Source organism: Mustelus asterias, chromosome 13, assembly GCF_964213995.1.
Source record: "Mustelus asterias chromosome 13, sMusAst1.hap1.1, whole genome shotgun sequence".
Taxonomy (NCBI): domain Eukaryota; kingdom Metazoa; phylum Chordata; class Chondrichthyes; order Carcharhiniformes; family Triakidae; genus Mustelus; species Mustelus asterias.
The window spans coordinates 14,287,109-14,301,215 of record NC_135813.1 but is presented as its reverse complement, the minus strand read 5'-3'; the positions used below and the strand labels follow the sequence as shown (position 1 = coordinate 14,301,215).

The 14,107-nt window shown below is 46.2% G+C and overlaps 1 protein-coding gene across 1 annotated transcript in view; it reads right to left on the bottom strand.

The window, feature by feature from the left end:
• The window catches only part of LOC144503084 (tetratricopeptide repeat protein 16-like), a 58,653-nt gene that overhangs the window by 11,973 nt on the left and 32,573 nt on the right, over positions 1–14,107 (bottom strand). The window contains 2 exon segments of the mRNA XM_078227585.1: positions 2,787–2,952; positions 5,121–5,262. Coding sequence (XP_078083711.1) covers positions 2,787–2,952; positions 5,121–5,262 — 308 coding nt within the window.

Below are 14,107 nucleotides of genomic sequence, written 5' to 3'. Positions count from 1 at the left end.
TGAGTTTCTGGATTAATAGCCTCGTGATAATCGTAGAATCCTTACAGTACAGAAGGAGGCCATTCGGCCCATCGAGTCTGCACTGATCACAATCCCACCCAGGTCCTATTCCCCACGTATTTACCCTGCTAATCCCCCTGACACTAGAGTCAATTTAGCATGGCCAATCCACCCAACCTGCACATCTTTGAACTGTGGGAGCAAACTGGAGACCCAGAGGAAACCCACGCAGAAACGGGCAGAACGCGCAAATTCCACACAGACAGTGACCCGAGGTCCAGAATTGAACTTGGAACCCTGGCGCAGTGAGGCAGCAGCGCTAACCACTGTGCCAACGTGCCGCCCACTGAGGCCATCTGAGGGAGTGAGTTTCACATTCTCAGGGTCCTTTGTGTGAAGCACGTTTTCCTGGATTAATTTTTAAACTCTGACGTCTGGTTAAGATTGTTTAACATGTGATGGAGGATACAAAGGCAAGAGAAGTAATTAATGTTGATGAACAGGCTATCAATGATTCATCAGTATATATTGTTACACCAGCAGGTTGTGCAAGCCACTCTTTCGTGTTTTGACCATGTATAAAGGTGTATGAATTGCTCAGCTGCTTTCTGGTCGACAACCCTGATAGAACCATAGAAAATTGCAGCTCAGAAACAGGCCTTTTGGCCCTTCTTGTCTGTGCCAAACCATTTTTTGCCTAGTCCCACTGACCTGCACTTGGACCATACCCCTCCACACCCCTCTCATCCATGAACCTGTCCAAGTTTTTCTTAAATGTTAAATGCATTTACCACTTTATCCGGCAGCTCATTCCACGCTCATTGCAAAATCTAATTTGATTGCTTAATTTGTCATTTACAAGAAGTATGTTACTGTGGGTCAACCATGATTGTTTGCAAACAGTATCTATCTTTGTGTGTATCATAAGTAAAGACAAGGATATAATCCAGAAAATTGACAAAAGACTCATTTGTTATTTGTCATCTTGATGATAAGAACTGCTAAGGGATCATGGAATCCCTACAGTGCAGAAGGAGGCCATTCTGCCCATTGAGTCTGCACCGACTACAATCCCACCCAGGCCCTATTCCTGTAACCCCACATATTTATCCTGCCACTCCCCTGACACTAGGGTCAATTTAGTATGGCTCATCCAGCTAACCCACTCTGCACATCTTTGGATCAGTAACCTGTTTGATTTAACCTTCATTCTAATAGTTGTTTGGTAGTTCAGAATTTGGGGAGGCGATGGCCTAGTGGTATTATCGCTGGACTATTAATCCAGAAACTCAGCTCATGTTCTGGGGATCCGGGTTCGAATCCCGCCACGGCAGATGGTGAAATTTGAATTCAATAAAAAAAAAATCCGAAATTAAAATCTACTGATGACCATGAAACCATTGTCAATTGTCGGAAAAACCATCTGGTTCATTAATGTCCTTTAGGGAAGGAAATCTGCTGTCCTTTGCTGGTCTGGCCTACATGTGACTCCAGAGCCACAGCAATGTGGTTGACTCACAACTGCCCTCGGGCAACTAGGGATGGGCAATAAATGCTGGCCTGCCAGCGACGCCCCATGTCTCATGAATGAATAAATAATTTTTAAAAATGAGTTTTCCTGTTGGTCTGGAGTCACACTGGGTAACTGGAAGGCAGAGTTCCTTCCCTGAAAGCCATTTGTGAACCAGATGGGCTTTTATGACTATCTGGTAGTTTCATTCCAGGTTTCCCAATTAATTGAATTTAAATCCCCCCAGTTCAAAAATAAGGGGTCTCCCATTCAAGAAGGAGATAAGAAGAATGTTTTTCTCTCAGAGGGCCGTCAATCTTTGAAGCTCTCTTATCCAGAGACTGATTGAGGCCGGGTCAATGATATTTTTAAGGCAGAGATAGACAGATTCTTTTTTGTTATTCATTCATGGAACATGAGCGTCACTAGCCAAGCCAGTATTTGTTGCTGATTGCTTGCCCTTGAGAAGGTGATGGTGAGCTGCCTTCTCGAACCACTGCAGTCCAGGTGGTGTAGGTACACCCACAGTGCTGTTAGGGTGGGAGGTCCAGGATTCTGACCCAGCAACAGTGAAGGAGCAGTGATTCATTTCCAAGTCAGGATGGTGAGTGGCTTGGAGGGGAACTTCCAGTTGGTGGCGTTCCCATGTATCACAGAACCATACAATCCCTACAGTGCAGAAGGAGGACATTTGGTCTATCGAGTCTGTACCAACTCTCCGACAGAACATCCAGGCCCTATCCCCGTAACCCCACATATTGACTTCACTAGTCCCCCTAACCTACACATCTTTGGACACTAAGAGGCAATTTAGCACGGCCAATTCACCTAACCTGCATATTCTCAGACTGTGGGAGGAAACTGGAGCATCCGGTAGAAACTCACGCAGAACATGCAAACTCCACACAAGCAGTCACCTGAGGCCTGATTGAACCCAGGCCCCTGGCTCTGTGAGGCAGGAGTGTTAACCACTGTGCCACCGTGCTGCCCGTGTATCTGCTGTTCTTGTTGTTCTGGATGGTAGCAGTTGGTAGTTGTCAAAAGAACAAAGAAAATTACTGCACAGGAACAGGCCCTTTGGCCCTAAAAGCCTGCACCGACCATGCTGCCCGACTGAACTAAAACCCCCTACCCTTATGGGGACCATATCCCTCCATTCCCGTCCTATCCATGTATTTGTCGAAAGAAGAGTTGCTGGAAATCCAATCCAATTTTGGATTAGTGTTTAATTCAGCTAAGATTGGAACGATATATTAGATCTGATCTGAATTTTTACCTCCTTATTTCTAACATCCAACAGCAATGACATGATTGTATCTTCCTGGGAAGCAGCCAGATGTTGCAGAACTGCCCGTGTTTTGGCCCTGTGGAGGTAGTACTCGGACACATGGGGATTGCTCTCAATGGCATTGGTAAACTGCTTCTCAGCCTGCTGATAGTTCCTGATTTCCAAAAGAAAACAAAGGAAAATTAAATTAGTTTGAAACAAAATGCCTGACCTGGGGATCTTCAATCATGTTCCAATATGTGAAGGAATATTCAACAACGCGGGGAGAAAAGGAGAAACCAAACATGTTTATCTCCTTTCACACGGTGGCACTGCTCTGCATACAAGGTGGCAGCAACAATCAGCCCACATTACCGGCAAGGGGCAACCTCTTGGGTGGCACTTGTGACAGACTCTGCCGTTCCACTGGCAGGTGAAACTAGAACAAGGGGGCATGGCCTGTGCAGAGTGAAACTAGAACAAGGGGTCACTGTCTGTGCGGAGTTTGCACATTCTCCTCGTGTCTGCATGGGTTTCCTCCGGGTGCTCCGGTTTCCTCCCACAGTCCAAAGATGTGCGGGTTAGGTTGATTGGCTGTGCTAAAAAAAAAATTGCCCCTTAGTGTCCTGGGATGCGTAGATTAGAGGGATTAGCGGGTAAAATATGTAGGGATATGGGGGTAGGGCCTGGGTGGGATTGTGGTTGGTGCAGACTCGATGGGCCGAATGGCCTCTTTCTGTACTGTAGGGTTTCTTTGAAATACTATGAAAAATAAGGGGGAGCAGATTTAGGACTGAGTTGAGGAGGAACTTTTCCACCCAAAGGGTTGTGAATCTGTGGAATTCCCTGCCCAGTGAAGCAGTTGAGGCTACCTCGTTGAATGCTTTAAAGGCAAGGATAGATAAATTTTTGAACAGTAAAGGAATTAAGAGTTATGGTGAGTGGGCGAAAAGATCAGCCATGATCTTATTGAATGGTGGAGCAGGCCCGAGGGGCCAGATGGCCTATTCCTGCTCCTAGTTCTTATGTTTCCAGGATCCGCTTGTTCAGCTGTCAAAAGAAGTGCAGCAGATTATCTTGTTGGGCCGAATGGCCTACAACTGCACTGTAAAGGTTCTGTAATCTCATCTGACCTCATCGAAGCAAGGAGGCCTCATTCCCATCATCCCTCGCAGACGGAGGGATAATGCCCAATTTCAAACAGCATTACAATAAAAGCAAAACACTGCAGACGCTGGAGATCGCAAATAAAAGCAGGCAGTGCTGGAAATCGGGTCTGGCAGCGCCTGTGGAGAGAGAAACAGGGATAACAGGCGGGATTTTCCGGTCTCGCTCGCCTCGAAACCGGAAAATCCCGCCCAAAGTCAACGGACTTTGCCTTGGTCCGCCCCTCTCCCGCTCCGATTCCCGTGGTGGGCGGGACAGTAAAATTCGCCCTGAACGTTTTGAGTCCGGGTGACTCTTGTTCAGAGAAAATATGTTATGTTCCTTTCTTAACAATGCGCAGGATTCCTGCATCAGGAAGCCATTCAGGATTTTCGTTGTGAGTGGGATTACTTAATTAACACCAGATAGAGCACATTTTGGAGCAGTTCACATTGTAATGCTGGAGGTGGAACCACAGCTCTTGGGAGACCTGATCACTGTCATTCCCTATAGCACAGGGAAGAATAAAATATTCAAAAGTAAACGCTGTAATACCATACTTAAACCCATCTGATACACAGCTACCATCAAATTCCTCCGGGGAAATTTAGTAATGCGCTCCTGTTTTTCACTCCAGAGAGATGTAACATCCCTGCAAAATCCGACTTCTTAATTTGGCACTAAAGTAAAGTTTTTAAAAGTTTATTTATTTGTCACAAGCAGGCTTACATTAACACTGCAATTAAGTAACTGCGAAAATTCCCCTAGTCGCCACACTCTGGTGCCTGTTCGGGTACACTGAGGGAGAATTTAGCATGGCCAATCCATCTGACCAGCACGTCTTTCGGACTGTGGGAGGAAACCGGAGCACCCAGAGGAAACCCACGCAGACACAGGGAGAACGTGCAAACTCCATACGGACAGTGACCCGAGCCGGGAATTGAACCCAGATCCCTGGCACTGTGAGGCAGCAGTGCTAACCACTGTGCCACCGTGCCGCCCTTGTACACCAAACTCACAGAGAATGGCAAAAGTAAATATGTAATGGAGTAAAAGTCCTGAGGTAGCTGCCAGTATGGGGCGGTGGATAAACATTGCAAGGAGCTGCAGATTCCACCTGATTGCCATTGAAATGAACCGGATCACTACACGCACAGAAGGGACATTCAGCATTTATGGAAGGGAAAATGTGACTACCCGTTCTGATGTTCCATGAGTCCTTTCTCATTGTTTATCACAGCGATACGGATCTGTACACGCCAGTCCTCCGGGTCCAGTTCAAGAGCTTGCTCATAGTCCAATAATGCAAAGTCCAGGTTACACTGCTTGAGGAAACAATCTGAGTGAAAAGCAAACCAGACAATCTCATCAGGAAAACTAGCTCAACACAATTCAGTGACATTCACCTTGATATCCACGTGCTTCTGTTTGTATTCATGCTGCTACCTGCTCAAGGATGTCTTATATCTACGCATTTTAAAAGTTTAGAAGTTTATTGATCAGTGTCACAAATGGGCTTACATTAACACTGCAATGAAGTTACTATGAAAATCCTCTAATCGCCACACTCCGGCCCTGTTCAGATACACCGAGGGAGAATTTAGCACGGCCAATGCACCTAACCAGCAAGTCTTTCAGACTGTGGGAGGAAACTGGAGCGCCCGGAGGAAACCCACACAGACACGGGGAGAACGTGCAGACTCCGCGCAGACAGTCACCCAAGCCGGGATTCGAAACCCGGGTTCTTGGCACTTTGAGGCAGCAGCGCTAACCGCTGTGCCACCATGCTGCCCAAAAATACATAGAGTATTCAGCGTAGTGAAACATCCTGAGGTGCTTCACAGGAACATTATAAAACAAAGAATGCCCCTGATACTGGGCCTGAACCTCCACAGAGTGACAATCGGAGTCGGATTGCCACTGCTACCACCGTCACTGGAAATCTTCCGACTCAAGCCAGGCGAAGCCATTATTCAGGTGCTGCAGAGATCAGACAGAAGGAGGCCATGCCCTTTTTTACAGCACCGGCCCACATAAATCCGTTAAGCACTAGATCTGTAAATCTGTACTAGACCGGTTAGGCAAGAGCAGGGCAGAGAGCAAGGGAAGTCTAGATTAAACTGCATTTATTTCAATGCAAGAGGCCTGACAGGCAAGGCAGATGAATTCGGCATGGATGGGTACATGGGACAGGGATATTATAGTTATTACTGAAACATGGCTAAGGGAGGGATAGGACTGGCAGCTCAATGTTCCAGGGTACAGATGCTATAGGAAAGATAGAACAGAAGGTAAAAGAGGAGGGGGAGTTGCATTTTTGATTAGGGTGACTATCACGGCAGTATTGAGAGCAGATGTTTCTGAGGGTTCGCCCACTGAGTCTATATTGGTAGAACTGAGGAATAAGAGGAGGGAGAGATCACATTGATAGGATTGTACTACAGGCCCTCAACTAATCAGCGGGAAATTGAGGAGCAAATATGTAAGGAGATTATAGATAGCTCCAAGAAAAATAGGGTGGTATTAGTAGGAGACTTTAACTTTCCCAACATTGACTGGGACAGCCATAGTATTAGGGGCTTGGATGGAGAGAACTTTGTTGAGTGTATTCAGGAGGAATTTCTCATTCAGTATGTGGATGGCCCACTAGAGAGGGGGCAAAACTTGACCTCTTGGGAAATAAGGAAGGGCAGGTGACAGAAGTGTTAGTGAGGGATCACTTTGGGACCAGTGACCATAATTCCATTAGTTTTAAGATAGCTATGGAGAATGATAGGTCTGACCCAAAAGTTAAAATTCTAAATTGGGGCAAGGCCAATTTTGATGGTCATAGAGGTTTACAGCATGGAAACAGGCCCTTCAGCCCAACTTGTCCATGCCGCCCTTCTTTTTTTTTAAAACCCCTAAACTAATCCCAATTGCCCGCATTTGGCCCATATCCCACTATACCCATCGTACCCATGTAACTATCTAAATGCTTTTTAAAAGATAAAATTGTACCCGCCTCTACTACTACCTCTGGCAGCTTGTTCCAGACACTCACCACCCTCTGTGTGAAAAAATTGCCCCTCTGGACACTTTTGAATCTCTCCTCTCTCACCTTAAACCTATGCTCTCTAGTTTTAGACTCCCCTACCTTTGGGAAAAGATATTGACTATCTACCTTGTCTATGCCCCTCATTATTTTATAGACCTCTATAAGGTCACCCCTCAGCCTCCTATGCTCCAGAGAAAAAAGTCCCAATCTATTCAGCCTCTCCTTATAACTCAATCCATCAAGTCCTGGTAGCATCCTGTATTGGTATTAGACAGGAACTTTCAAAAGTTGATTGGGGGAGTCTGTTGACAGGCAAAGGGACATCTGGTAAGTGGGAGGCTTTCAAAAGTGTGTTGACCAGGGTTCAGGATAAGCACATTCCTTTTAGAGTGAAGGGCAAGGCTGGTAGAAGTAAGGAACCCTGGATGACTCAGGATATTGAAGCCCTGGTCAATAAGAAGGAGGGGGCATATGACGTGCATAGGCAGCTGGGATCAATTGGATCCCTTGAAGAGTATAGAGAGTGTTGGAATAGAGTTAAGAGAGAAATCAGAACGGCAAAAAGGGGACCCAAACTTGCTTTGGCAGATAAGGCAAAGGAGAATCCAAAGAGCTTCTACAAATACATAAAGGGCAAAAGTGTAACCAGGGAGAGAGTAGGGTCTCTTAAGGATCAACAAGGTCATCAATGTGTGGATCCACAAGAGATGGGTGAGATCCTAAATAAATATTTCTCATCAGTATTTACTTTGTAGAGAAAGGCATGGATGTTAGGGAACTTGGGGAAATAAATTGTGCTGTCTTGAGGAGTGTACAGAGAAGGAGGTACTGGAAGTCTTAAAGTGCATCAAGGTAGATAAATCCCCGGGACCTGATGAAATGTATCCCAGGACATTGTGGGCGGCTAGGAAGGAAACTGTGGGTCCCCTAGCAGAGATATTTGAATCATCGATAGTCATGGGTGAGATGCCTGAAGATTGGAGGGTGGCAAATGTTGTGCCTTTGTTTAGGAAAGGCTGCAAGGAAAAGCCTGGGAACTGCAGGCCGGTGAGCCTGTAGTGGGTAAGTTGTTAGAAGGTATTCTGAGAAATAGGATCTACAGGCATTTAGAGAGGCAAGGACTGATTAGGGACAGTCAGCATGGCTTTGTGAGTGGAAAATCATGTCTCACAAATTTGAATGAGTTTTTTGAAAGAGTAACCAAGAAGGTAGATGAGGGCAGTGCAGTTGACGTTGTCTACATGGAGTTTAGCAAGGCCTTTGACAGGATACTGCATGGTAGGTTGTTGCATAAGGTTAAATCTCATAGGATCTAGGGTGAGGTAGCCAATTGGATACAAAATTGGCTTGATGACAGAAAGCAGAGGATGGTTGTAGAGGCTTGTTTTTCAAACTGGAGGCCTGTGACCAGCGGTGTGCCTCAGGGATCGGTGCTGGGTCCATGTTATTTGTCATTTATATTCATGATTTGGATGAGAATTTAGGAGCCATGGTTAGTAAGTTTGCAGATGACACCAAGATTGGTGACATAGTGGACAGTGAAGAAGGTTATCTAGGATTGCAACGGGATTTTGATCAATTGAGCCAGTGGGCTGATGAATGGCAGATGGAGTTTAATTTAGATAAATGCGAAGTGATACATTTTGGCGTTGGGGAGAGTCATAGAACAAAGAGATCGAGGGGTACAGGTACCTAACTCTTTGAAAGTGGAGTCGCAGGTGGACAGGGTGGTGAAGGCGGCATTCGGCATACTTGGTTTCAATTGGTCAGAACATTGAATACAGGAGTTGGGACGTCTTGTTGAAGTTGTACAAGACATTGGTAAGGCCACATTTGGAATACTGTGTACAGTTCTGGTCATCCTATTATTGAAATAATATTATTAATCTAGAAAGAATGCAGAAAAGATTCATTAGGATGCTACCGGGAATTTATGGTTTGAGTTACAAGGAGAGGCTGGATAGACTGGGACTTTTTTCCCTGGAGCGTATGAGGCTTAGGGGTGATCTGATAGAAGAATGAGCTGCCAAAGGTAGTAGCAGAGGCAGGTACAATTTTGTCTTTTAAAAAGCATTTGGACAGTTACATGGGTAAGATTGGTATAGAGGGATACGGGCCAAATGCGGGCAATTGGGACTAGCTTAAGGGTAAAAATTGGGCGGCATGGACAAGTTGGGTCAGAGGGCTTGTTTCTGTGCTGTAAACCTCTATGACTCTAAGTTCAAAGGTCTTGCCACGTTCGAGCCAGGGAGAAGTTAGGGTTGTCAGGTAAGTGAATAGAATGTGGAGGGGCATTGGCAGTTGAGGGAGGTCGGACAGGCATGAGAGGGGTGAGCTGGGCAGTTTGCGGGGTGTAGCGGTGGTTGGGGATCTGTGTGGGCGGGGGGGGGTGGTGGAAACTCCCTGGGGAATCAGTTGTTGGGGGTGTCCATGGGAGACGTCGGTCTGGGTCTGTATATTTGCCCAGTAGTTAAAAGTTATTTTAATTTTTCTAACTTTTCCTGGGTAACTATTGAAACATGGTCGGAACGTTCCAAAGTTTGTGATTTAAATCACATTGTTGGATGGTTCCCGGTGCAGGGCAATTGCCCATCGCACGTTTTGCTGTTCTGGGCAATTGGAGTGCAATCCTTACCTGGGAACCTCGCTGAGTGGAGGGGTGGGGGAGGGGGGGGGGGGAAGAGTTGTGGGGAGATTTACAATGGTGGAGTATTTATAAGTGGGAATGCACAGGAGGCCAGAATTAGAGGAACACACATCTCAGAGGGGTTGGAGGAGATTTCAGAAATAGGGGAGGGTGAGGCCAAGGAGGGATTTGAAAATAAGGATGAGAATTTGAAAAATGAAAGTTTGAATTTCCTATCTTATTTTTATTTACGTATAAATCCATTTATCTGGCAACGCAATACTTTTTGAATAATTTTGTAACAGATGGGAAGAGAAAACTGAATCAACTCTCAATTTATGATGTTATTAGTGGAGGCCAGACAAACACATTTTTAAAGGGATAATGTCAGGCGATGTAATTTTATCGTGCCATTTGCGGTTACCAGAGACTTAGGACCAGCAATTGCCACAAACTAATGTCATGGATGATTTATTAGTCGCATTGTTTTCACAGAAGTGTGTTCTTGGTTACCAGAGCTTAAGGGCAGCGGTTACCATGGGGAAATTGTAGGCGACTCCTCGAGCTTTTTTGTTCCCATGAGCCAATCGCAGTGCTTAAAATAGCATCACTCAAAAAAGTCACGTGACCACCTTTTGCCCGTTCGGATTTGCTAGAACGCGACTCTGAGCAGTCAGTTAGAATCGGGGGATTTTGCAGCGCAGGGTGAGGCTGATCAGCCCATCCCGTTTGTGCTATCCACTTAGTTTTACTTATCCACTTAATTTTAAAAAATATATGCCGGGGGAACCCAGCGGGTCAGGCGACACCTGTGGAGAGAAAACAGAGTTCACATTTCAGGTCGATGATCTTTTGTCAGAACTGAAGGAGGATAATAATATGTGAGAGTTTTAAAACCAGGGAGGGGGGTTAAAACCAGGGGGGTGGGGGAATGCAGGAAGAACAGCAGAAAAGCTCAGTGATAGGCTGGAAGAGGAGGAAGGGGGATGAGAATAGAATAGAATCGAATCCCTACAGTGCAGAAGGAGGCCATTCAGCCCATCGAGCCCACACTGACAACAATTCCACCCAGACCCTAACCCCATGTATTTCCCCTGCTAATCCACCTGACACTAAGGGGCAACTTAGCGTGGCCAACCCACCCAACCTGCACCTCTTTGGACTGTGGGAGGAAACCAGAGCACCCGGAGGAAACCCACGCAGACACGGGGAGAATGTGCAAACTCCACACAGACAGTTACCCGAGGGTGGAATTGAACCCTGGATCTTTGGAGATGTGAGGCAGCAGTGCTAACCACTGTGCCACTGTGCCACCCATAGATTAAATAGCAAAATATTTCATAATGCAAAAACCAAAGAGAGTGGTGAGAGATAAAGTAACAAAACAAAGTTGTGTCCAAATGAGTTATGAATGGCCACTTAAAAACTATCAACAAAAAATAAAGAGATAAAGAAAGATACAAAACAGGAGAAGAAAATACTACACAGAATAAGATGGAGGCAGAGGTTATGAGCTAAAGGTGTTGAACTCAATGTTGAGTCCAGAAGCCTACAGAGTGCCGAGTTGTAAGATGAAGTGCTGTGCCTTGAGTTTGCATTGGGCTTCACTGTAGCAGACCACAGGCAGAAAGGTCAGCAAGGGGGCAAGATAGAGAATTAAATTGACAAGGAATCGAAAGTTTAGGGTTGTGCTTGCGGACTGAATGGAAGGAAGTGAACTGCAAAGGAAACACCCAGTCTGCATTTGGGTCTCCCCAATGCAGAGGAGATCACATAATAAACCGTGAATACAGTATAGCAAAATGAAGGGAGTCCAAGTAATTTGTTGTTTCACTTGGAAGGGAGGGAGTGTTAGGGGTTCCTGAGGAGTGGTCTGGGTTGTCATATCCCCGTGGAACGCTGAGAGGAGGGCAGGAGATGATGTGTTTGGCGATGGCATCAAGTTGGAGCTGGTGGAAATGGTGGAGAATGATCCGTTGGATATGGAGGCTGGAAGGGGATGATGGTGGAAGATGAGATTCTGGGAGAAATGGGGAGAGTTGAGAGCAGAGAGTGTGAAATGGATCAGACCCACAGTGGAGGAGCCAGTCAACCACATTGGGTGGGAATTCTCGGTTGAGGAGAAAGGAAGATATGTCAAAGCGCTGGAAAGGAACAGATGCAATGGAGACAAAGAACTGAGGGAATCATAGAATCATACAGCACAGAAGAGGTCCTTCGGCCCATCGAGTCTGCACTGACACGTGTGAAACACCTGACCTCCCACCTAATCCCATTTACCATCACTTGGCCTATAGCCCTGAGTGTTATGACGTGCCAAGTACTCATCCAGGTACTTTTCAGAGTTTGTGAGGCAACCCGTTTCTACCATCCTCCCAGGCAGTGCATTCCAGACCATCACCACCCTCTGGGTAAAAACGTTTTTCCTCAAATCCCCCCCTAAACCTCCTGCCCCTCACCTTGAACTTGTGTCCCCTCGTGACTGACCCTTCAACTAAGGGGAACAGCTGCTCCTTATCCACTCTGTCCATGCCCCTCATAACCTTGTACACCTGGATCAGGTCGCCTCTCAGACTTCTCTGCCCCAATGAAAACAACCCAAGCCTGGCGGAAGCAGTGTATGCGGAAGTGTAGTTGAGATAGCTGTGGGAGTCCACGGGTTTGCCAGGTACATTAGTGGACACCCCATCTCCAGGCATGGAGACAGAGAAATTGAGGAAGGGAAGGGTTAGAGATGGATCAGGTGGAGGTGAGAGACGGATGGAAATTGTAAACAACATCAATGACATTTCCCAGTTCATGGTGAGAGCAGGAGACAGCGCTGACAGTCATTGATGTACCTGGAAAAGAGATGAGGGAGTGAGGGTCAGAGTAGGACTGGAATAAAGACTGTTTCCCAAATCCCACACAAGAAGGCTGACATATCTGCCATCTATGTGGTATCCATAGCAACATCCTTTTATTTGGAGGAAGTGGGAGGATTGAAGGAGAAGTTGTTCAGATTGGGAAGAAACTCAGCTAGGCGAAGGGGTTGAGTGGACCACTGTTTGAGGAAGAAGCGGAGAGTTCAGCAACCATCCTAATGGAGGATGCAGGTATAGAGGGAATGGATATCCATAGTGAAGAGGAGGCATTTAGGGGCAGGAAACTGGAAATTGTTGAAGCGATTGATGGAAGGCATCAGAAGAGAAGGTAGGAAGAGACTGTACAAGGGGAAGAAAAAACAGAGCTGAGACGGGAAGAAATAAGTGCAGTGGGGCAGGAAGAGGCTGGAACAATGGGTTAACCAGGGTAGTCTTGTTCATGATCTCAGGAAGGAGGTAGGAGCGGGCTGTTCGGGATTGGGGAACTACGTGGTTGGAGAGAGTAGAGGGAAGATTGCCAGAGGAGATGAAGTCAGTGAGACGGTTGGATACAATCTTTGATAGTGGGGTCACAGTCCAGAGGGAGGGAAGAGAAAGTGTCAGAGAGTTGGCATTAGCCCTCTGCTAGCTAAAGGTCAGTACGCCAGACAACAATGGCATTCTTGTAATAGGTTTGATGATATGTCAGCGTTCAACCTGGGAGAATGAAGTGCAGCAGGTTCAGAGGATAGAGTGAGTGAGAGGAGCAGGGACATCGGCATGGTGGCACACTGGTTAGCATTGCTGCCTCACAACGCCAGGGACCCGGGTTCGATTCCCAGCTTGGATCACTGTCTATGTGAAGTTTGCACATTCTCCCCATGTCTGCATGGGTTTCTGATTTTCTCTCATTGTCCAAAGATGTGCGGGTTAGGTGGAGTGGCCATGCTAAATTGCCCCTTAGTGTCAGGGAGACTAGCTAGGGTAAATGCATGGCGTTATGGGGATAGGGCTTGGGTGGGGTTATGGTCAGTGCAGACTCAATGGGCCAAATGGCCTCCTTCTGAATGGTAAGACTCTATGAAGATGGCCAATGTCACGCCAGTAGTTCTCAATGAAAGATCGAGAGAGTGTTGTAGGCTGTTTGGGATAGCACGGTTTAATTTAGGACTGGGAAAACAGCATCCACCCACATTAAGATGTAGAGAGTCACATAATGGTAGACAGTGTGTTGAGAGAGTAGCCAGCATGAAGATTGCACCTGGTCAGGGCTATACCTTGGAAATATGTATATAGTTATATGTTAATAACACATGGCTTATGTTCAAGTACACAAGCCTCCAGACCGCTTAGTGAGACACCAAACAACTTTATAACATGGGAGCAGCAAGGGAAACATCCTGAAATTCCAACTAATGGAAAAATAAAGAAACTATATCTTGACCTGAGCAAAGTGTGCCTAAAACAAAGACACAACTGGAGATCACCCGTTACAGATGTGAAGGCTGAGGGGCAGGAGATAAATCTACTGCACAGCAGAAAAAGGCTCCACCAGAGCACATGGAGGTCCATTGTCAAACTTAATTGAACAAAGAGTCAAAGGAACAAGCCAGATCACAAAAAAGTGAGCAAAAGCCAAACCTGATCAAATACAGAGTCAAAGTAAGAAGTCTCACAA